This window comes from Myripristis murdjan, chromosome 14 (genome assembly GCF_902150065.1).
Source record: "Myripristis murdjan chromosome 14, fMyrMur1.1, whole genome shotgun sequence".
In the NCBI taxonomy this organism is placed as follows: Eukaryota; Metazoa; Chordata; class Actinopteri; order Holocentriformes; family Holocentridae; genus Myripristis; species Myripristis murdjan.
In genome coordinates this window covers 5743854-5768157 of record NC_043993.1, presented here as the reverse complement: position 1 = coordinate 5768157, position 24304 = coordinate 5743854, and the positions used below count along the sequence as shown (strand labels likewise).

Genomic DNA, 24304 nt, shown 5'->3' with positions numbered 1-24304 from the left:
TAACTTTAGCCAGCTAGCTGCTAATGCGCCTGAAGTCGCAGCTAACGCTAGCCAGCTAGCTGCTAGTGCTTTTTCAGCCCCTCCTGCTACGACCGCAGCTAACGTTAGAGTCGATCTACGCGCGTCTTTCGGGTCCACACCAACGCTGAAAGCAGAGGTGTTGTGGACTCTTCACGCCATCGCCAAACACCAGTCATACAATGGAAACGAGGGTATTTCACATCTTTTCAAGTGCATGTTCCCCGACTCCGACATTCAAGGAGTTCATTTTTCTTCGCCGGTAGGGCTGTGAAATAGGCCGAGAAATAGGTATTAATTTTTTAAATAAATCGTCTTAAAAAGACTTGAATTTAACTTGAAGAAACTTGTAGGAACCCTGAATACAAACAAAAGGTGCAAAGTAGTGAGGTGAAAACTATTGGAATGTGCAAGTCAATACAAACAAAAGGTGCAAAGTAGTGAGGTGAAATCTATTGGAATGTGATACTACAGCAGACAGTGAGTACGTTTACATGCACACCATATTCCGGTTCGGCTCAATATTCCGGCTAAGGTAACTGCGCCGCGGCAACTGGAATATTCCGTTTACATGTTACTTGGCATGTTCCCGTGTTTCGGCGTATTCCACTCTCTGACGTAATGCGACACTCAGCCGTGGGGGGCAGCAGTACGCGTATAGGCGTCCGGTCTGCCGGAAAAACAGACGAAGAAGTCTTCTTCCTTGTCTTCTTCTTCTTTTTCTTCTTCTTCTGTCGCTAGTTCTATGTTTTCTCCCATCGATATCCTCCGTGATATTTAAGTCTTTCATTAGCTGAAGGTGGACCGCAGTCTCCTGGCTCTTGCTGCTGTTTGCCCTGCCGTTTTCCCCGCTTGCAGGTAACCATAGCAACAAAGATGCCACAGAATTCCTTCTGAGTCGAGCATGCGCAGTCGTGACTGAATATTCTGGTTCGGGGAGTTTTCTGACTAAGGTGTTTACATGCCCCAATATTCCGGTTGGAACAGGAATATTCCAGGGGTCTTATTCGGAATTCTCTCCAACCGGAATATGACCTTAATCGGGTTCGGTGCGTGTTTACATGACACGTGCACAACCAGAATATTGCGAATATTCTGGTTAATACAGGAATAAGGTGTGCATGTAAACGTGCTCAGTGAAGCTGGAGGGGCGAAATGCCGAAAATGATGCAGTTTGGCAGACCAATCATAGCTCTTGTGGTCTGCGTAGGGTCTGCATAGTTCCAACACATAGTTACAATTTTTGGGAGGTGCGCAGCAAGTCTCTGCGGCAGTCGCAGAGTACCCGCAAGGGATGCATTTGCTACACAAATCTTCCGTGAGCTATGCGTACACAGAACCATAAATCAACCTTAATAGGAGAACTTCATTTATACTGGATCTACCTATACCTTCAACGGTCCATAGAACACTTTTTTTTAATTCCAAGGCATGTATTTCAAGTACATATGATGTATGGTGTAAATAGAGCCACCACAGAGTTGCCTTAATTTTTTTTTTTTTTTTTTACTACTTTCACAGAGTCAGACTAACAACTAATTCAACTCTTTATGCTAAGCTAACAGGAAATGCTACCCATTGGAACAGAACCATGAGACGTACAGAGGTGAAAATCTTATCAAACATATTGTCTCAGTCTGGGGAAGTCGGAAAAGGGGGATTTTGCCCAAAACTGTTGGAGTATTCCTTTAAAGGTCCCAATGCTGTGGACTCCATCTGTGCAGTCCCCCAGCTGGGGAAAACAAACATTAGGAATCATTTGCAGATACCATTGAGCCCAGGCCTGGATGTCGTATATACTGTTATACTGGACTGTATAAAATGTCCGCCATGACAGAGTTGAATAGCCTAGTAGTTAGACTAACAGAACCCTTGCTTTGTTTTGCCTTAGGAGATTCCCTACTACTGTCTAGGAAATTCTGCATGCTTGTATGAATCTCTAATTAATAGATGTTGAAATCAAAATTATTATTGAAAATTATCACTTCTTTTCTGCAAGGTTCTCTGTCTTTTCTGGTTTGTAGTATACATAGTAGCCTAATTCTGTTTTCTAGCCTTCCTACAGTAAAGTATAGTCTATGTATGCAAATTTTTGCTATTTTTTTTTATCATGGCCTTGGCCTCTTGACCATGGCCTCTTCCTTTCTGTACATTCTCGGCATGTGTCACTTTCAAAACAGTGTGTCCAGTTTTGAACAACATAGATTTATGTATGTTAGTATGTTAGTAGTATGTTAAAATAAAACAAAACCATTTGTTCCAAAATTAGATTGAACCCATTTTTTAAATTATTTTCATTTTATTTTTATTTTTAGTATTTTTTTAAATTTAATTTAATTTTTTTTTTAATACTTAAAATAGTAAGCCTCCAAAGTGCTTGGTTGGCATGAAGTTTATTTCTTGAGTAATTCCTCTATATTTTAAAGACAGTGAATGATATAAATCAAATGTTATTATTATTATTATTATTGTTGTTGTTGTTGTTGTTATCATCATCGTCATTATTATTATTATTAGTTTTGTTTTATTTTTTTTCTGTAATGGATACATATCATTTGGTCATCTTGCAAAGTTAACACCTGCTGACTGAAGATCCCAGCCTGACATGTGTTCCTCACTGAACTCGATGTGATCAAGCAAATGGAGAGCTGCCACAAAAAATGAACAGGAGTTAGTAGTTTGAATGAGGATGTCTAAACTTGCAGTGAGTGTCAGCAAGTAAAGCGAGCACCACTGCTTTGGTTTTAAAAGATTTGTCACTTTGTCTCTATTTCAGTGACATGTGGTTTGTGTACCAAGCCTCTAAAGCTCTGCTGTTGGATGGAAACTGCACTGAATCTCTGCTTTGTTCATGCTGGGAGAGTAGACATGTAGAGAGGCTGATGTTCAAACTAGAGAAATGCACACCTCTCTTTGATGTGTCCAGCACAAGTTACAAGGACATGAACAAAAACAGGCATGGATGGAAATTACATAGATTTTAAAATCAAATAATTAATACAACTCACCATTGGTGGGATCTTACTCTTTTTTGCCAGGTAAAAGATGGAAAAGGAGCACAAAAAAAAGTCTGTCATGTATTCTAGCAGGACTGTCTGCAATGACCAAAAAGTAAATTATTTCTGGTACAAAAAGTTAAGTTAATTTGATTAGAAATGAATCAGCGGTCTATTATTCAGACACAGCAGGCTTTAAAATTCCTTCACTGGCCAAGCAAAAATGATTATTCAACAAAAGTGTCTAAATGTTACCTTTTAATATTTATGCATTGTGTTGATAAGTTGCATAAATAGGTTGTCCCAAGCTAGACACATGGCTTCCTTGAAAATGACACATCATTTTTAAGCCTGAAGATTGTGCATGATATCATATTCTATTGGCAAAACATAATATTCTTTATAGCTTTGCTTGTATGTATATACTCTACATGTTATTGTGTGTGTTTGCTGGTATTCAGCTAGGAGTTTTAGTTTAACACTGATTTTTGTCTGTTCTGACAGATGAGACCATGGTCATCAACGTCTTCTGTGGAGTTGTATCTGGAGTCCTGTCCTCCTCTCTGGCCAACCCTACTGATGTCCTCAAGGTAGATCTGAGGTGTTGAATACATGTTGGACCGCTAAATATAGAGGTCTGAGGTTGGCCTTTCGGTACATGAGATATTGACGAGTCATGCTGTCCATGCAAGTTCCTCACTGAGCACAGCTACATTGTGCTTAGTGAGGAGATTAAATAAGTTAAGAGTTAAATAAATTAAATTGGGTACATTTTTTTTGTTCAGTTATTTTTATTTATTTATTTATTTATTTATTTAAGTAATTAATTCCTAAGTGAATGTCACAACATAACCCAGATTTCCTCATAAAATTCATTTATTTGGGTGGTTCATCAGTGCAGTAAGGACACTGATAAGAATAAAATTCTGAATCCTTGCAATTCTTGCTGGCATGAGAATGGGAAACTTTAAACATATTATATTGGTTATCGACAAATGATGGTTTTGAAATTGGCCTTAAAATGAAAATAATTTAAAAAAAAAAATTAAATATTTATTTGCTGAGTGAAGTAGTGTGAATTTGGTTTTTCTTACTGCATCTGTGTATGTGTGTGTGTGTTGCTGCAGATCAGGATGCAGGCCCAGGGTAGCCTACTGCAAGGAAGCATGATGTCCAACTTCATCAACATCTACCAGACAGAGGGAACCAGGGGACTGTGGAGAGTGAGTGGTGGATTACTGTGTGTGTGTGTGTGTGTGTGTGTGTGTGTGTGTGGGATGGGATGGGATGAGATGGGATGGGATGGGTGTTGTGATGTTATTTTTCCCCTAATTTAATGGGGGCAAATGAGTAAACATTAAATTATCATGATCATATGTTTTCAATGTGATGGTCACATTGTGCATGCATCAGTGTTTCATTGGGGTTCATTTAAAGTAACATAATCACATTTTTAGTAACATAATCACACCTGTAGTAACATAATCACATTTGTAGTAACACAATCACACCGGTAGTAACATATTCACAGCTGTAGTAACACAGTCACACCGGTAGTAACATATCCACAGCTGTGGTAACACAGTCACACTGGTAGTAACATATCCACAGCTATAGTAACATAACCAGACTTGTAGTAACATAACCTCAACCACACCTGTAGTAACATAACCACACCTGTGGGGATAAGAGGGGATGGGAGTGGGGAAGGCAATATTTTATTTATTCATTTATTTATTTATTTTTATTTAGTTAAGTACCTGACACATAAACTTGGGTAACAATTTTTATTATAATCATTTTATGGAGGTATAAATAACTGTTAGTAAATTTTAAGGTAACAGGATGGTTAAATAGTGATGCACAGTACATGTTAATTTGTCTTTGCCTTAAAACATGTCACAGGACATTTTCACTTAGATTAAATTGCACAGAAAACAACTCTGGAGAAATATGATTTAGTCGATATGAAGGTCATATGTCACTGTGGACAAGAAGCTGACAATTTCACTTAAAAATTTGAAAGAAGTTCTGTTCTGATTCATATGAATTAGGCTACACTGTAGTTCATCTAATTGCAAAAACTGATATTAATGGAAAAAGCTAAAAGCTATATATATATACAGTACAGGCCAAAACTTTGGACACACCTTCTCATTCAATGCATTTTCTTTATTTTCATGACTATTTACATTGTAGATTCTAACTGAAGGAATCAAAACTATGAATGAACACATGTGGAGTTATGTACTTAACAAAAAAAGGTGAAATAACTGAAAACATGTTTTATATTCTAGTTTCTTCAAAATAGCCACCCTTTGCTCTGATTACTGCTTTGCACACTCTTGGCATTCTCTCGATGAGCTTCAAGAGGTAGTCACCTGAAATGGTTTTCCAACAGTCTTGAAGGAGTTCCCAGAGGTGTTTAGCACTTGTTGGCCCCCTTTGCCTTCACCCTGCGGTCCAGCTCACCCCAAACCATCTGGATTGGGTTCAGGTCCGGTGACTGTGGAGGCCAGGTCATCTGCCGCAGCACTCCATCACTCTCCTTCTTGGTCAAATAGCCCTTACACAGCCTGGAGGTGTGTTTAGGGTCATTGTCCTGTTGAAAAATAAATGATGGTCCAACTAAACGCAAACCGGATGGGATGGCATGTCGCTGCAGGATGCTGTGGTAGCCATGCTGGTTCAGTGTGCCTTCAATTTTGAATAAATCCCCAACAGTGTCACCAGCAAAACACCCCCACACCATCACACCTCCTCCCCCATGCTTCACAGTGGGAACCAGGCATGTGGAATCCATCCGTTCACCTTTTCTGCGTCTCACAAAGACACGGCGGTTGGAACCAAAGATCTCAAATTTGGACTCATCAGACCAAAGCACAGATTTCCACTGGTCTAATGTCCCTTCCTTGTGTTTCTTGGCCCAAACAAATCTCTTCTGCTTGTTGCCTCTCCTTAGCAGTGGTTTCCTAGCAGCTATTTGACCATGAAGGCCTGATTGGCGCAGTCTCCTCTTAACAGTTGTTCTAGAGATGGGTCTGCTGCTTGAACTCTGTGTGGCATTTATCTGGTCTCTGATCTGAGCTGCTGTTAACTTGCGATTTCTGAGGCTGGTGACTCGGATGAACTTGTCCTCAGAAGCAGAGGTGACTCTTGGTCTTCCTTTCCTGGGTCAGTCCTCATGTGTGCCAGTTTCGTTGTAGCGCTTGATGGTTTTTGCGACTCCACTTGGGGACACATTTAAAGTTTTTGCAATTTTCCGGACTGACTGACCTTCATTTCTTAAAGTAATGATGGCCACTCGTTTTTCTTTAGTTAGCTGATTGGTTCTTGCCATCATATGAATTTTAACAGTTGTCCAATAGGGCTGTCGGCTGTGTAGTAACCTGACTTCTTCACAACACAACTGATGGTCCCAACCCCATTGATAAAGCAAGAAATTCCACTAATTAACCCTGATAAGGCACACCTGTGAAGTGAAAACCATTTCAGGTGACTACCTCTTGAAGCTCATCGAGAGAATGCCAAGAGTGTGCAAAGCAGTAATCAGAGCAAAGGGTGGCTATTTTGAAGAAACTAGAATATAAAACATGTTTTCAGTTATTTCACCTTTTTTTGTTAAGTACATAACTCCACATGTGTTCATTCATAGTTTTGATTCCTTCAGTGAGAATCTACAATTTAAATAGTCATGAAAATAAAGAAAACACATTGAATGAGAAGGTGTGTCCAAACTTTTGGCCTGTACTGTATATATATATATATATATATATATCCAAATATATATATATTATTATTATTATTATTATTTAGTCCATAAATATATAGGCTAAGCAGTTGTCAACCTATTAATCTCCAATGCTATAGGCCTATTATATGCGCTCTATCTATCACTCTATCTGCAGTGCCGTGTAATGCCATGATTGCATGGCAATACCAATTAAATGTGTACTTCCATAATAATGAGAGACTGAGAGTGACAATGATTATATCACATGAGCCATTGTGAAACAACTATGATTCATGGCCACACACTATAAGAGTAATATAATTAAATTGATTATATCTTAATGCATTTATTTTTATTTTATTTGAATGTAGTATAATTTGAAATTAGTCCATATACTAACAGGTGTTGAATTAACAAAGTCATTGGTTTACGATTGGAGTCATTGACTAATAGTAATTTCACAAAGTTGAACAACAGGGCACTGGATTAATTTAAGCTTGACTTCTAGCCTGGTCCGTAGCAGGCTATGGCTTAGGCTAAGTTTCCATGGTTATTAAGGTGGGATTACTTTCATGAAACCGAGTTCAGGCTAATTATAGCCAGGTTACTGGCCAGTTAATCTTGTAAAATAAACCCATTAATCCCTAATCCTGGCTAGATTAAGCCAGGATAGCTGCTAAATCCAGGCTTAAAGCCTAATCTAGGTTTCGTGAAATAGGCCCCTGGCAGCTTAGGCTGCCTGGCCCCTAAAAAAACAAACTGTTGTCTAAACATCGTTCCCTGTTTCTGCTCTAGGAGCATTATGGATGGGGAAGTCCTTTTTATGCAACCTAAAGCATTTGGCCTCTAAATTATCTTGCATACTTATTACCTCACAAATCAAATATTCAATGAAATGTATAGTAATGAAATGCATTAACAACCCTTAAAAATAAGCTTCAGTTTCATCCAAATAAATCACAACATACACACTTAACATACAGTTAGCATGACAGTCAAAACTGCTTGGCAGTGAGGCAGGAGCTGACATGAGAGAATCTCTGCCATCATTTCTGTCTTTTCTTGCTGAAGGTGTCACTGCTGTTGAGAGCAGAAAATGACATGTTGGCTGATAATGGATGTAAGAAAATGGGTGTGTGAGTGTAAAAATGTGTGTTTGTTACATGTTTGTGTTCAGCGTGTGTGTAGACATATCAGGATTTCTGTCAATCCATACATAAATTGTTGATGTGTGACCTCACATTTCAGGAAAACATAGCAGAAACCTCTCTCACCCACACACACACACACACACACACACATTAATATCTTTTACAGTCATTGTCACATGTTGTCTCTCATTATGTAATCAGATCTGTCCGCTGAGTGGCCATATTCTCCATCCTCTTCTTCTTCAGGGCGTCATCCCCACAGCACAGCGAGCAGCCATTGTTGTCGGCGTTGAACTTCCTGTCTATGACATCACAAAGAAGCACCTCATTCGCTCAGGCCTCATGGGAGACACCATTTTGGCACATTTTATGTAAGCTTTTTCTTTTTTCTTTCTTACTTTCAAGAGATGGTCCTGCATAAGCAGGGTGTCCGGAGGTTCTTAAAAAGTCTTAAAATGTCTTAAATTCAATTTGGTAAACATTATTTATCTATCTTTTAATTAGGGCTGAACGATTAATTGCATTTGCGATAATATTGCGATATGATAAAACGCGATTTCCTAACCGTAACTTTCCTAACCGCAACTGAGAGCTCTCAGCCGCACCAACTTTTCATCCTGCCCACCTGTTACGCAATGTCCTCTGGCTCAATGGAGCAGTCAGAAACTGACACAAGTGAGACTTTAGTCTCGAAGAGGAACAGCATGTCAGTGGTGTGGAATTATTTTCAGGGATGCAAACAGTGCGCCGAAAAGCGGAACTCGCTTTCTTGGTGGCCATTTGGGTGACTTGTGTGAATCGTGCAGATCCGATGAGTTTTTTTGACATAGATTGTGTAACAAAGTGAAGAGTTTCCACTCTGCTGTATTTTCACTGGCTAACAGCAGCACACTGGCTTAGCTTGTCTATTCAGAGAAGAGGTATCACTTCGGCTTATTTTTCAATCTGTGTTATACAAGGATACAAGGATACAAGGAAGTTTATTTGTCATTATACAACAGGTTGAATAATGAAATTAAAGTGTGGTTCCCCCTTCGATTGATTAATTGGATTGATAAATAGTGGTTCCCTCTTGATTGATTAAGCCTGGAGGAGTTCAGATGGTGCATTTAGTAGTCTCACAGCCTGAGGGAAGAAGCTGCTCTGTAGTCTGGTGGTACGGCAGCGAATACTTCTGTATCTTTTGCCTGACGGCAGCAGGCATACTACTGCTCGTTCATTGGTAGCTGAATTGATAGGACCCCCCAACCCCCCCGAAACATCTTTTAATTTAATTCTAACAAATTGGCCCAGCCTACGGGAAAGAACATTGTATACAAAATGTATCTAATACTGTGTTGGTCAAATTTAAATCAATCATTACGATTTTTTTGGGGGAAAAAAGAGGATAAAATAAAAAATTGCATATTAAATCTCAATCGCAATATTGGGGGAAAAAATCGCAATTAGATTATTTTCCCAAATCGTTCAGCCCTACTTTTAATTTCATGAAGTTCCTCATTTCTGATGTTACAAAACTCCAAACCTCCTGAAACCAATACTTGCTTTTTATTGACATGTTGCACTCTTAAAGATTACTCACTCATGCATACTGTTATGTACTACATTTACATGCATGAAAGAAGCCAGATTGCTCACTTAAGCATCTGTAGAGAGAAATCCCCAACCTGTATGTCCTGATGTGATTTTTTTTTTTCCTACCAGCAGCTTGCTATCTAAGCTAAAGAAGTCTGTCACAATCATGTTGTCAATAACCAAACATATGCCTACCTGAAACCAACCATGGCACAAGACCAGACATATTGTTCTTATCTTTACACTTACTTGGAGTCCTCATTTGAATAAGAAAAGAATGAATTTTGAAAAAAAAAAAATAAAAATTATATTTTGTTAAAAGGTATTTTCTAAAGGTCTTAAAAATTAGCAAATTTATCACTCTGATATCTGGAGACATCCTGATTGTGGTAACGTGTCGTTTTGTTTGGTATACAACTTGGGTATAATCCCAACTCATCGACATAGGACATGCTCTGTGTAGCATTGTTTACAGTGTGTTAATGATAAAATGCTACATGTAGCACCTTTTAAAAGAAACCTTACATGTGCAGTGCTTTTAATTTCAGCAATTATTCTGTAAGAATAGACAGTTATATCTTTTTTTGGATGAAGCTCTTCAACTATACTTAACTTTGTTCCATATCCGGATATGTCCACAGTTCAAGTTTCACGTGTGGCCTGGCTGGGGCACTGGCCTCCAACCCTGTAGATGTTGTTAGGACCCGGATGATGAACCAGCGAGTTCTGTCAGGGAGTCCCATCTACAAAGGAACTCTGGATGGAGTGATGCAGACATGGAGGAACGAGGGGTTCTTCGCCCTATATAAGGGATTTTGGCCGAACTGGCTGAGACTGGGGCCTTGGAACATCATTGTATCCTTTTCTGTCTACAGGAGTCCTTCACAAGTCTGGAAGGGATTGATGGAAAATCTAAGGGCCCTGTCATACACCAGGCAATGCAAGTGTCTTTGCTTGTTTCTAAAAGGCGCAGTTGTCATTTTTCCATCCAGTGTCCACGTTGTGTAAATAGCAAATGTCCATCTGAGCGCCCATGGGCGTGTTGGTCTTAAAATGAGCTGTGGTCAGGTGCAATGTTGCTGCATTGGTATCCTGAGGTACTTGAAAGTGAGTGAGAAACAAAAAGCAGGTCTTAAATTAGTGCTGCAGTTTTCTCTGTTATTAGAAGCTCATTACCAAGGTAGTAATGTGCGCCTATATGGGCAGGCGCCAGTGCGTGTGCTCCTGCCTGTTCCACACACAGGGACGACTGCTTCACCTCAGGGATCTTTGATGGAGTCCTTCTGTTGCCATAGATTATCTGCTTGTGCACTTTCATTTTCTGCAGAGGCTTCTGCGGAGAAGCCTTCCTTCTTACCTGCAAAATACACCATTATAATAGCAATCTGCCAAGGTGCAAGCACACCTGGCTTTTTAAGAGAATGGGAGACGGCACTCAATTGGTTGATTGCACATTATGTCCAAAAAACACCTATGATTAATTAAGAGATTAAGTATAACCTTTTTGATCCATGCACTTTTTTTCCACCATTTAAAATAGCAAAAGTGAACTTGGACATGCCCTAAACGTGCTTGTGTTATACTCTTCAGACTGTGCACTTAGATCATTAAAATAGAGTCCTAAATGTTGATTTAAATGTTATTCTGGATCTTGAAAGGGTTGTTAATGTTAATGGTAATGATAAGATGATGTTTGAAACAATTTCGCTATGCTCAGACACACATCCTACATTTGTTTTGTGTGGTTATAGATGTTCTGTCAAGTCAAGTACTTTTTTGTTTGTTTTTCCATGTCCATGGGAAAAAATTTCAGAATACTCTGTACAGACATCAATGAGACAAATTCTTGACAGACATTAGACAGAATAAACAATACAAAAACACAGTTATGAAAACATATACCTACTTCCACACACTAACGTGCCGAGACTGTGTAGTGGATGTATGGTGCAGTCGTATTACCCAGCGACATTATGCCCCATCCAGAGATTGAAATCTGGAAAAATTATTTAACTTTAAAATGAAAGTTCCAGATGTGGTCGCTCGGAGATTTATGACATGTTTGTGATGCGACTCATGAGATTGTCCTTAACAAACTCCTCAGTTCTTCATCACCTTCGAGCAGCTGAAGAAGCTTCCATTTTAGTGCGAGCAGGAAGCAGGACACTCCGTCGGTCTACTAGACTGTGTGTGTGTGTGTGTTGGGCAGAGGTGGAGGGAGGGCAGACACAGTAGCACCCCTGCTTTTTGTCCCTGTTACATTCATAATCCTTCTGCACAATGAGTCTGCTTACTCATCCAGATCATCTGTTCACTTCATCTGGATTTATTTTATTATATCATTATTGGTTCTGTTTTTTGCATTATTTTGAGGAGTGTTGCTTTGATTGCTCTCACCCTCAACCACCTTTTGACACCATAGGCAGCTAAATGTTTGATTGTAGCAGAAGATGGAATCTTGAGTTTTGGCCAGAGTTAGATAATTGTCACTGTCATATGAGCTGATGAGGAAAAAGGGACATAGTGCTTTGGAGTTGATGAGAAGAATCTTATGACTTTTTTCCCCAAGAGAAATAGAAAAGGCTTAGGACTGTAAACTCGAGGCTCATATGGATGTTTGGAAATATTTTAAAACATAATTTGATCATTATCAAGTGCTGAAAAGCCTGGAAATTGTGTAGTTCAGAAAATATGGGGATAAGTTTAAAAAACAAGATCTGGAAAGAGTATGATATTTTGAAATGAAAAATGTGTCGGAAGCTTGTATTTTAGACACATTGGCATTGCATGAAAGTGTTGAATGTTGAGGAATGGCATGCTACAGTGGCTTTAATGACAACATGACTGTTATGGCTTGTCAGTGAGAGAGTATTAGAGGATATGCTGTAAGACAGTGTTTACAGCAACAAATAGGAAGCATGTTTCCCCGCCGTTTTCTGTAGTTTCAGAATAAGAGCATCACTCCAGGTAGCTTAGACCTTTTATCAGAAACAAACCCAGCAATATATTCTGAATTTTGGTGTTGGGTTTCAGGAAAGCCTTGGTGTTACATTCTTAATGTGAGCTCACTTATGTTCTTTTAATAGGAATTTATATTGAGAAGTTCAGCTGAGCATGGTCTGATTTGCTTTAGAAAACAAAACCAAATTCAAATTTCCATATTACAATTTCATTCAACAACGAGTGGTATCAGAACAACATTGTTTTGAACCCCATTATAGAAAAATTTCCAATAGTCAGCTCTGCTTAGGAGTGTTGATGGCTTTGACACGGAGAGTATCATGTAGATTTGAAGCTGAACCCAATCCAAACTCTGCCTGGTTCTTGGTGAAAACCAAAAAGTTCATCTCCAAAAAGGTTTTTCAGGAAAGAAGAAAAGAGTGCTGATTTTATCAAATGACTATATATTTTTTTGAAATTATACAGTGGAGTTTTTAACATGTTTCATGGTCATAGAACTCACTCAACACACAAATTACTGTAAATTTGAAATTAAAGTACGAAAAAAAGGGGGGAAAAAAAAAAAGTGAGTGAGTTTTTAAGTCAAAGTTTTAACAAGTTTAGTGAAAAAGTTTTTCCCTGAAAGCAGCGATTTCCAGACGTTGGAAAACAAACCCACAACACCACTAAAGTCGACTCTGCTACTAGAAGCCGATCTAACATCTGCACCAAAGCCCTCTAATGAGAAGGAATGACTTTTGCTCTTTTCATTCACCATGACAAACCAAATTGTTTTTTTCTTCACTTCGCAGTTTTTATTTATTCATTTTTTATTTTGTTTTATTTTTATGAAAACCTACACACTCAATCCCAATGAAGAATATTATTTTATTTATTTTATTTCAACATTTTTTATACTATGACATTTATTTTATTTTATTTTATTTTTTGTGTAGTGTTATCAAGCTACATCAGTGAGAGGTTGAGCCTGCTTTTGCCCTGGGTACACTCATACACACACACACACACACACGCGCGCACACACACACGCACTCATATGCATGGACACAGTCAATGGAAGTACTTTAATGAATTTTGGGAGAGCCTGTTGTGGTTTGTCATGGTGTTCCCAGTGTTCTGTGCGTACATATTGTCAATGGATGTACAGACACACACACGCACATACACACTCACACGTACATACACACGCACAGAAACACACACACAGAGGTGGATGTATTTTATCCTGGGCAGGATTTGATCCAGTTGTACATATAACCATGCTAAACTATATATATATATATATATATATATATATATATATATATATATATATATATATATATATAATTTTTTTTTTTTTTTTTTCCCCTCTCTTGCGATTAGAGTTGAGGCATGAATGGAAAAGAGGCACCTGACATGGACAGGAAAGGGCCATTGTGCCAAACTCTGTTTTGTCAAAAGGTTTTTGTTAATAACTCCTAGAGTTTCATTTGAAACTACTTGATACTATACACATTCACAACTAATAACATACATGATGCTGTTTAAATTATAGAAATTTGACACTGTAAACTGAAAGATGGCAGCATGTGTTTTTACTACTTATAATTTTTAATAATCTATTCTGTGCTGCTGAAATAACTGCAGAATCAGAGCAATTCATTTTACTTTTTAATATTACTCTTGGCAAATTCTAGGAATTATTTGCAGATACTCGTAATTGTCCTTTGTTTTGTACAGTTCAGTAATAGCTGCCAGGGCAGGAAATCTCACATGTTCATCTACCTGCAGGTAAACACATTCACCATTTTAGCTGTTAAACAACAAAACAAAACAAAACAAAAAAAACCTTTATTTATATTATTATTGTTGTTGTTGTCTATGTTGTTGTTTTAAGTTTCAAAATGCCCTGATCACAGCTGAGAGAAGGAACTCCAGTGTTTTGCAGGTGGTTGTTGAACAGTTTCCTGTCCTGGCAGCTGTTCTCTGTCAGAGGAAAGTTTCTGTCAGTAGGTCAGAGATGGGTTCCCCAAAAACATCGTCTTTGTTCTGTTGTTAAAGGCCCAAACTCCCTGGATGCTGTAACAGGCAGGAGATTGGAAGCATTAGCAGCATTTCTACACCGCTGTCGCCTTCTTATCTTTTCTGTTTTGTGGCCTGTCATGCAGTCAACCTTTTACAAGTCGATACTGGAGAGGAGACCAGGCCAGCTAAAACCCAAAACAAATTCAGATCAGATGCATCAAGTCTTGATGTGCCTGATTCTTTGAGTTTGAATCAAGCCACTGAAAACTGTAAACTGTGTCTTAGCCATTTGCAGTGCTTTTATGTCTTGCCTGAGTAGAACAAACATGAATTTGGTTTCAAAGATGCTTTTGGGAAACCCAGTCCACAGCTGTGCAGCTGCTGTGAGAGGTGCACTGTAACATAGTTCCTCAAGCCTTACACTTTTCTTTTATCACCTGTCAACATTATTATGAATTTTTGCCGAATGCCTGTACTGATGCCTCATTATCATGTGCAGTTTGTGTGCTTTCACGTGAGGTTATATTTCTTTATATTCCACTTTCTATAGATGATAGTAATATAATATTTCTCAGTAATTAAGTTGACATTTTTTAAACCAGCTGACATCCATTTCGGTATTTTTGTGAACAGATATGTACTGTTACTTCAGCAGTCATGCTTTCCTGAGCCATCAGCTTTGCACAATACTTAGATCAACCAAAGTATCACAGTACCAAACACCACAAACCCACTCATTTATCCTCCTGCAGAGAATCTGTGACTCGATCAAACAAATCAGGCATTGCCATTGCAACATCAAGACTCACTGCTAATGAAACAGATGAAATGCAGTGGTAACACCTTCAGTCCCTAAAGTGTGATAGATAGATCACAACAGCCTGGCTATGATGCCAAAGAGTCTAAATTATCATACTGAGAATTAAAATCTATGGTGCATACTGTAGAGTGGCTTGTGCTAGTAGCGTTAATGTTTTACAATTAAATACTCTAATTTCCAAAGTGTAAAACAATAGTGGCCCGCTAGTGTATCTAAAACTTCTTCATGTACCAAATACTAACAGCAGCTTTCTGCAGTCTGTGACATGTTACACTGAATCTACTGTACTTGGTATTGTGATACTTGGTCTGCCATATTTTATCATTGGGTAAAATTGTGGTATTGTGGCATCCATACTTATGAAAACTTGCATAGTTATATACAAAGAGTCAAGAAAACAAGCTTAATACATAGGTGTATTTACTGGTACCTTTTTTTTCTTTTTTGGTGAAAACTGTATTCATACTGTTAGAAGGAGCATTGCCATGCAGTTTCCAAACACCAACAGCATTACAGTCATATGATTGGCAACAGATTGGCGGTGTCATGTTTTATATGCTGGATGTTTCTTTGGTAATAGAAAAGGAGTGGAGCATTTGCGGCTGGTGGTGTGTGTACACAGTTTGGGTTCAGTCACAGAACTTGAATGGATTAGAACGGTCTTTCTCACTCAAATCAACATACCATGATGATTGGAACAGCAGCCATGCTTATGTGTATCATTGCCATGGTACCAGGCTAGTAGCAAATCACTGACTTGCTCAGGCAAGAGATGGTTTCACAGTGAGGACCAAAGCAGTGGGAAGATGTCTTGTGTTTGTTAGCATTATAAAGTTACCAAACACTTTTCTTCTCCACTAAAGTCGGGCTAAACTAAGACAGTTTGTAGCATTTCAAGTCCCCATGAAATGACCTCACATGACTTCTACCTCCTGTAAAACAGAGCATCTTTAATAGTGACATCATTGTGCAGTAGTGGGTGTAAATTGTAATTTCAACCAATAAAACCTTCACAAATCTTTTAACATCCTCTGTCATTCACCTGAGCCCTTCAAATGAAGTTGTTTTTCTCTCCCAAACTGATTTACTCTTGGTTTACACGTGAATGATCCTTCTCTGCCCCATGTACTGCCCAAACATGCTGTTTCAACAGGAAATACATCAAATCAAGAAACTAAGAGTGCATTTCATGGGGTCTCTAAGGAGTTCTGTACCAGTCACATGATCACAGCAAACAGTTCAAGGACCGCTCTACTCCATGCTGGTTCTGTGGGTCCAGAGCTATGTGCCAGCTCTGTTTTAACAATCATATTTAAATTGTTTGAAAGAATGTACAATTGCCAGCAAATCTGCTGTGCAGTCTGTGGCTACTTTGTGACAACACCCGATGTTACATTTCAACACAAAGTCATGAAGGTACTAATAAACTTGTGTTGTCCCCAACTAGACACAGATGTGTTGGAAGCGATAGAGTGCCCTTTCTGTTTTATATGGAAATTATGTTGTGACCTTTCCACCATTTAAACACATCCAAAGATTTCCATTTATAATTTGTATTGTCTCAGACACTCCTATTGATTATATGTGTGTGTGTGTATGTGTGTGTGTGTGTGTGTGTGTGTGTGTGTACATATATATATATATATATATATATATATATATACACACACTACTCACAAAAAGTTAGGGATATTTGGCTTTTGGGTGAAATTTATGGAAAATGTAAAAAGTTCACGCTACAGTGATATTATATCATGAAAGTAGGGCATTTAAGTAGAAGCATGCACTGGTGATTTCCTCATCTCAAACAATTTCTTGAAACAAAAGCCAACAACAGTGGTGGATATACCACAACAAAAAATGTCAGTGTCAATAACTTGTCATGTGCCCTTGAGCATCAATTACAGCTTGACAACGACGTCTCATGCTGTTCACAAGTCGACTTATTGTCTGCTGAGGCATGGCATCCCACTCCTCTTGAAGGGCGGCCCTCAGGTCATTGAGGTTCTGGGGTACAGAGCTCCGAGCCTCTACACGGCGACTCAGCTGATCCCATAGGTTTTCTATGGGATTCAGGTCTGGAGAAAGTGCAGGCCACTCCATTTGAGGTACCCCAGTCTCCAGCAGCCGTTCCCTAATGATACGACCTCGATGAGCTGGAGCATCAAACACCTGATGTGAATTTTGCCGTTAAACTCCTTGTTAGAGAACAGCAACTTGTGCAAAAAGTACTGAAACATTGAACAGTTGGACATGCGCATTCAAAAGTTTACAGAAGGTCACATTAAGTTCACCTGTAAAGGTTAGAATGCATTTCAGGTTCATCCTGAAATTTCACCCGAAAGCCGAATATCCCTAACTTTTTGTGAGTAGTGTATATATTCTTTTTTCCCATAATGCAAAGTTTGATCTACTTTCTAACTATTAACTTATGCTTGTTGTCTGATTTGACCCAATAGACTGAAAGATGTATTTATTTGTTCATGTATTTAGCGAAGCTGAATCCAGTTTGGCTGCTGTTGTCATCCATTCCTGCCTGGCAGTGGTTAATGCATTTAATGCTGATGTCTTTTTAATTTGTAGTAAACAGCTGTAACTTTGTGTGTTTCATTTTTATGTTGTTTTCATGTGCACTGAATTGACACACTTTTTCATCATACCGCTCTCCTTGCCTAAAAAGCTTGTTCTGATCACCAGCATTATTTTTACAGGCTCCCTTACTAACACAATCCAACCTGAATACAGTTTCATTCCAACATATGAAAAGTACAAACACAAACAGTTAAATTGTAAAAATGGTAAAAATGTTTGTACTGATTTTAGATATTATTAGTAAGATATTTCTAAATGAATTAGACTATTATTCCTGCATAATAGTCAAACATTTTGTTAGTAGATGTTACTGAAATCAGTTAATAGGTTGTTTTTGAGTAAACCTCTTTATATGTGTTGTGTTAATTTGAGCTAAGCTTATTGATTGAGTTGCTGTCTCCACTTGTTTATGTTGGACATCCTAAACGGGAAACTCCCACCAGCTGTTACACTCTGGTGAAATGACAAGCCTTGCTTTATTATCACACACAACAAATCAAGAAAAGCCTCAAAAGTTCCCAAGAGAGCTAAACACTAACGAAAAAAGCTCTTTGGATGTAGGGTTACCCTTTTTGATACCAAATAATATTTTTTTTAAATATTTTTTTGTGTGCGTGCGTGTATGCGTGTGTGCGTGTGTTGCAAGAGAAATCCACAAGACGATTCATGTGCTGTCACTGTGCTCTACAAATACAATTCTTCTGATTCTGATTTGTGTAATTCTTTATCTTTAAAATAATAATAAAAAATGATGTGTTTGATACAGAGAAAGAAAGGTGAACACCTGTATTCAAAAATTTGGTTTCTTCATGAGTGCCATCAGAAGCTATGGACAACAAGTTTCGTGTGTGTCTCGAGATCTGGTGTGCAGAAGATTACTGTTGACGTTGCGTTGCGCTTCATGTTTATTAATGCAGCCTGCTTCGGTTCTTAAATTAGTTGATGCCGTTGGATTACTCTCAGATAATGCTGGATTATTTTGACTCCATCTGTTTTATTTTACTTTAATATGTATATTTTTAGTCATGTAAAAACATGTTGCTGTGTCCATAGTTTCACAACTAAATACTCACTTCCCCTTCAGACATTTTCCTGACTAATCCACCTTGTAATTACCTCTGTCATTAATCTGATTACTTCATTTTTTACCTGCAATCAGGTGGCTGTAATCCTGTATTCTCTAACGTCACCACACCTATCTCTCATGGCATTTGCAAGTTATTATTTGTGTTTGTGTTAAAGGATTCCTCCAGTGTTCATGAATATTAGATCCCTCTTCCATATCGGCTTCTCTCCCTCCTGGGTTGTAAGACGCAATCCAGCTGCATTCATGGTAGTTGCCTAAAAACATTTACTATACATTGCAGTTGAGACTTGAGAGTTGTTCTTTCCTCACAAAGCTGCCACTTTTTCAAATGCAGTGTGCACACTGGGGGCACATCTAGAGGAATATCCATGGGGCATGAAAGGGTGGCATGGGAACTTTACAGGATGATGGTTGGATGGATAGATAGATAGGTAGATAGATATCATCACTTTTACTAATGAGCTAACACCATAAACAGTTTGAATACAGACCCACCAGTTTGACAGTTCTGATAATTCAAATTTCTTCAGACTTGAAAAGTAAATATTATGGCATTTGGGTTGTATCATTGTTTTTTGTATCAGCATCTCAAGTCTTTATTCTATCCAAAGGTAGACAAATAACGGAACAACAACAACCAAAGTAAATTCATGAGGGAGAGATGCCAGTGTGGAAATTAGACCCATTTTTACCAACTACTAGTGTTGCAAAATTCACAGAATTTTCAAAGTTGGAAAATTTCCATGGGAATTTTTCGGAAATTAATGGGAATTAACGGGAATAAACGGGAATTTTGGCGGAATTTTCGGGAATTTATATTCACTGTATTCACCCGGTCATATATATGTATACATAATAAGCATTTTGGTTTGTTATAAGCAGATATGCATGCAAACATGTTACATTATAATGAATTTCCAGGGAATTTTCTGGAATTTTCCCTAGCTGAGTCAAACTGTCGTGAATATTGGCATAACCAGTGTGCGAAATAAGGGGGAGCAAAGGGGTGCACAGCTCCCCTGGTGGTGAGATGAGCTCCCCTGGATGGAAACATTGTGAAATTTTGGGGGAGCGGCACCTGCTCAGTGCCAGCCAGCGCCACACAGTGTGCGCGGCCACCCGGTCACATCTGCTGGATCTGGTTGATTATTATTATCAGTTGATTATTGATTGTACAATGCCGCAATTTGCAGTTAATCGCGCTGTGCGCATTAAACAATTTTGCGGAAGCAGGAGGACGGCATGATTTACATTGTGCATGTGCTCGTGCATGAGCGCCCGTACCATACTGGGGCACACCCCCCTCCAACCATACCAGAGTAAGTTGAACGTTACTTTGGTGGTTCGTGGATTGATTTTTTTATCATGTGGATTGAAGTTTGCGTAGCCCATATAAATGCTTGGGAAATCTGTTTTTCAAATGAAATTAACCTGATCCATCGGGGCGTTTTATGTAAATATCCTACATTAAGATATTAATGGTATCACACGTGTGTAACGAATTTTCTCTTTATAATAATCCTGTCTGTTCTGTTGTAGGATATTAATGTAACGACCAGCAGTTATACAGTGTTAGTAAGAGGTGTAGGCTGTTAATTCAGGCATTGGACTGTGTGTAGTACTGTTGTTAAGGTGTGCATATGAAGTGGTTCAAACTACCCATTAAAATGCATAGAAATGCAGGAAACTGAATGCTGATGCTGATGTGATGATCGTCTGTCTCAGTGGAAGTGCTGCAGCCTAGTGGAGTATAGGCTACTGATTGATGATGATCAAATGCGCTCGAAATTAATTGCATATGTGAATCATGGTGGACAGTTGAATTTGCATTGAATTTATTTGTTTCTACCAAAGTGCAAAGTTGACTGTTTTTATTTAAGTTTTATATTATAAGTTTTATTTCACACACTTGGGTATGGGGATGATGATTTTACAGTATGCTGGCATTGTGGCCTTTGGGTTAGAGGTGAGTCCTGAGTTCAGGAGATTAGAGTTTCCATTTCCAAAATGGTGATATTGATGTTGACATTCATTTTATCGATTGTTTATTTTTGCCCCATTCACCTTAAGTTCACAACACCAAAAACAAGCTCAAGCTCAAATTTCCATGGAAACTTTTTAAAAACTTCATTCAAATTGATGACAAGAAAAAAAAAAAAAAAAAGAAAATTCCCCAATTTCCCGAGCCGAATTTTCCCGGGAATTTTTGGAAAAATTGGAAAAAAGTGACAGCCAAAATCTCCTGAAAATTTCCAATATTCCAGAGCGAAAATTCCCACGGGAACTTTCGGAAACTTTCCGGGAAATTTACCGGAAACTTGCCACCCCTTTGCAACACTACCAACTACTGATGAAATAACACATTTCATTTAATTAATAACAGAAAACTGAAATCAGTTTCATCCCAGTTTTCTCCCATACAACAACATAAAAACAATCCCTAAAACCTGGATAGATTTTTTTTCCCTCACAGTTTCTGTTTATATACTGCTTATATACATTTTTCTTTCTGTCTTTTTTTTTTTTTTTCAATCTAAATCTTTCAGGTGTATGGCAAAAAGGAAAATCCTTGGGAAACACTGATATCTCTGAAAATCATCAGATTGAAGTTAGAGGAGCTATACTTTTTACTTTGAATTACTCTGACAGTCTGAACAAACTCTGGCACAAGGTGTGTTGGTCATGTGGTGAACATTGGCATCTGGCACCACGGCAAGAAAACAGGAAACTGTAAATGTGTTTGCTAGCTCTGTGTCACTTCTGGTCATTTTGCACTTTGCTCAAATGTCTGTGCAGCCTGTTTGGTTTCAGCCATGTTTTTGCTTCTCTCAGTCCAAGGATTGTCATGGTTGAAGTTTGGCTTGTGAATCCTGTTCTTTCTATCTTTCTTTCTTTCTTTCTTTCTTGTTGACAAATTGGATTTGGCTTTACATGAATTAAATGTACACTTGGAAATGAAATATATCCACTGATGGTTTCCATACTGGAGTCCTGTGTTTCTTCTTGTTCTCTGAGTTGGGATGTCATTCTAAACCTGGATGATTAATCCTCCTCCCAGCCTCCCTCCTGGCTTAGCTGCAAAGTGATGATGATGATGAGGATGACAGTAATAATAATAAAAATAATAACAACAGCAACAACATTAATAATGCATACATACATAGTTATTTTTTTAACATACCACATGCTTCCTGGAATTGGGCCAGACAAACTCTTTAAAATCACTGAAAGGTCCTTGAAAGGTCCTTGAAAGCCCCAAAAGCCATAGTGTTTATTAAAGCAATAAAAATAATGAAAATAAATAAATAAGTGATCTATTTTCATCTGTTGTTTGTGTGTTAATGGTGTGCTGTTGGTCATTTTGAGTGTGTCACTTCAAAAGGTGGATGCCACGTTTTAAAAAAAGAAAAAAGAAAGCAGGTGGTAGACTGAGTACTGTAATAAATAAATTTGACCACAAGATGGCGATGTTGGTCATTAGTTTACTGGCTGTGTAAACCCGCATAAACCTTTCGGCACCTGACTGAACCAGGAACATGGAGGACGCAAGTCACATTATTAGTCAGTTTGTACAGGGTTATTGGGTTAGTCTTCAAGTCTATTCCGAACACACACACACACACACACACACACACACACACACACACACACACAAATCAGGGTGCAAGGTCACAGATACACTCCACATAATAATAATAATAATAATAATAATAATAATAATAATAATTATTATTATTATTATTATAAATTAATAATAAATATAGTAATATAATCGCAGTAGTAGTAGTAGTAGTAGTAGCAGTAGTAGTGGTAGTGTGTTTTTTGTTAGGGTTTATCTTGTGCGTATTTCACAAAGGAAATTAGCCAGGTACCTCTTAAAAAGTGAAATGAAATATATCTAAATTTTTTACGGATTTAAATCACTGTTACCAGCAAGCAGCATCATGTTTTCACAGATATCCGGCTAACTTTGTAATCCTACTTTGTGAAATAATAACTAATAACTCCCAGAGAGAGAAAGAGAGAGAGAGAGAGAGAGAGAGAGAGAGAGAGAGAGAGAGAGAGAGAGAGAGAGAGAGAGAGAGAGAATGTTATGTTGTGTTATGTTATGTTATGTTATGTTATGATGTGATGTGTTGTGTTATGTTATTGTTAAGGCCCTCTGTGGATGGTCTGTGGAAGGCACTGGCCGGGCCTCCTCCTCCTCCTGATCCAGAAAGTAATAGTATTTGCATACAGCTCCGAGCACCGCCCACCAGCGGGGCTGGCCGCCGAGCCCAGCCCAGCCTGCCAGCTGCAGGAAGCGGACCGAATGTAGTTCACCTCCCGCCCCGCACCGCCGACAACTTCCACAAAGTCAGCGAAACTCCAGACCCGCAGGGTTTTCACCCCGCACCTCCGCTCTCTCCCGGAACACTTAATTTATATCTTTAAACTTCTGCCTGATTCTACTGGTGTGAGAAACTCTTGACCCGCGTCGAGATGTCTGTTCCGGTGGGCCAGACGACGACAACCAGGACCATGTACCGGACCGTGAACGTCGCGTCGGAACCGACGACCGCCACGGTGATCCAGGGCGGCCAGCTGTCCCCACTCCCCTACAGCATGAACGGTTCGTATGACACGGTGCGGTACCTGGTGCCGGTGCAACAGGCGGCCATGCAGCAGCAGTCTGTCCTGGTGATGCCGCAGATGGTTCAGCAGATGGTCCCGCAGATGGTCCCTCAGATGGTCTCTCCGGTCTACCTGCAGAGTTTACCCCGCTACAGCGTCAGCAGCCAGGAGGAGTCCGACGCCATGTACCGGCAGTACAGCCTGTCCGAGGTGAGCTGACTGCTCCTTTGCGCACCTCAGCCTGGCAGTACTTTATTCAAATTAATAATATAAGCAGTCAGAGTTGCAGGAGGAAAAGCTGGGCTTATAGAGGTCTAGTCTTTTTTGTATTCCTCTTCTTTTCCTTCTTATTGTTTATGATCGTGATTGTCGTGAAGAGCAGCAGCCAAGTAGATTGCTAATGTATAGTGTTTATTGTTATTGTTATGATCGTGTTCACACAGAGCTTCTTGTAGTCGTATTAGTATTAACATTATTATTATTACTTATTTTCTGTGGTTCGGGTATTTGTGCGTTTATGCTGGCTGTTTGTTTAGATTCACACATGACTCAGGGCTTGTAAACAAAAGTGACTCACGAGTAGCCTGTTCCTTGCACTGGACAGTTTTGGCACCCTCTCTCCCTGCCAGGTGAGAGGGTTTGGCAGTGAGAGGATCAAAAGTAAAGTCCACTTCCACTTCCTGTAGGTTTCTCTAACATTATGGACTTGTCTGTCTCTTCTACTGTGGTGTTCATGCAAGGGCTGCAAGA

General features: G+C 38.9%; 2 protein-coding genes across 4 annotated transcripts in view; both read left to right on the top strand.

Annotated features, from left to right (window-relative positions):
• The window catches only part of slc25a14 (solute carrier family 25 member 14), a 30344-nt gene extending 18157 nt beyond the window's left edge, over positions 1-12187 (top strand). For both annotated transcript variants that reach the window (XM_030068745.1, XM_030068746.1), the window contains exons 5-9: positions 3519-3604; positions 4142-4237; positions 8145-8269; positions 10115-10328; positions 11578-12187. In XM_030068745.1, coding sequence (XP_029924605.1) covers positions 3519-3604; positions 4142-4237; positions 8145-8269; positions 10115-10328; positions 11578-11619 — 563 coding nt within the window. In that variant the 3' untranslated portion in view covers positions 11620-12187. The remainder of the gene's footprint in view (positions 1-3518; positions 3605-4141; positions 4238-8144; positions 8270-10114; positions 10329-11577) is intronic.
• Positions 12188-23253: 11066 nt separating this feature from the next.
• pof1b (POF1B actin binding protein) overlaps positions 23254-24304 on the top strand; it is a 40700-nt gene continuing 39649 nt past the window's right edge. For both annotated transcript variants that reach the window (XM_030069523.1, XM_030069522.1), the window contains exon 1: positions 23254-23764. In XM_030069523.1, coding sequence (XP_029925383.1) covers positions 23423-23764 — 342 coding nt within the window. In that variant the 5' untranslated portion in view covers positions 23254-23422. The remainder of the gene's footprint in view (positions 23765-24304) is intronic.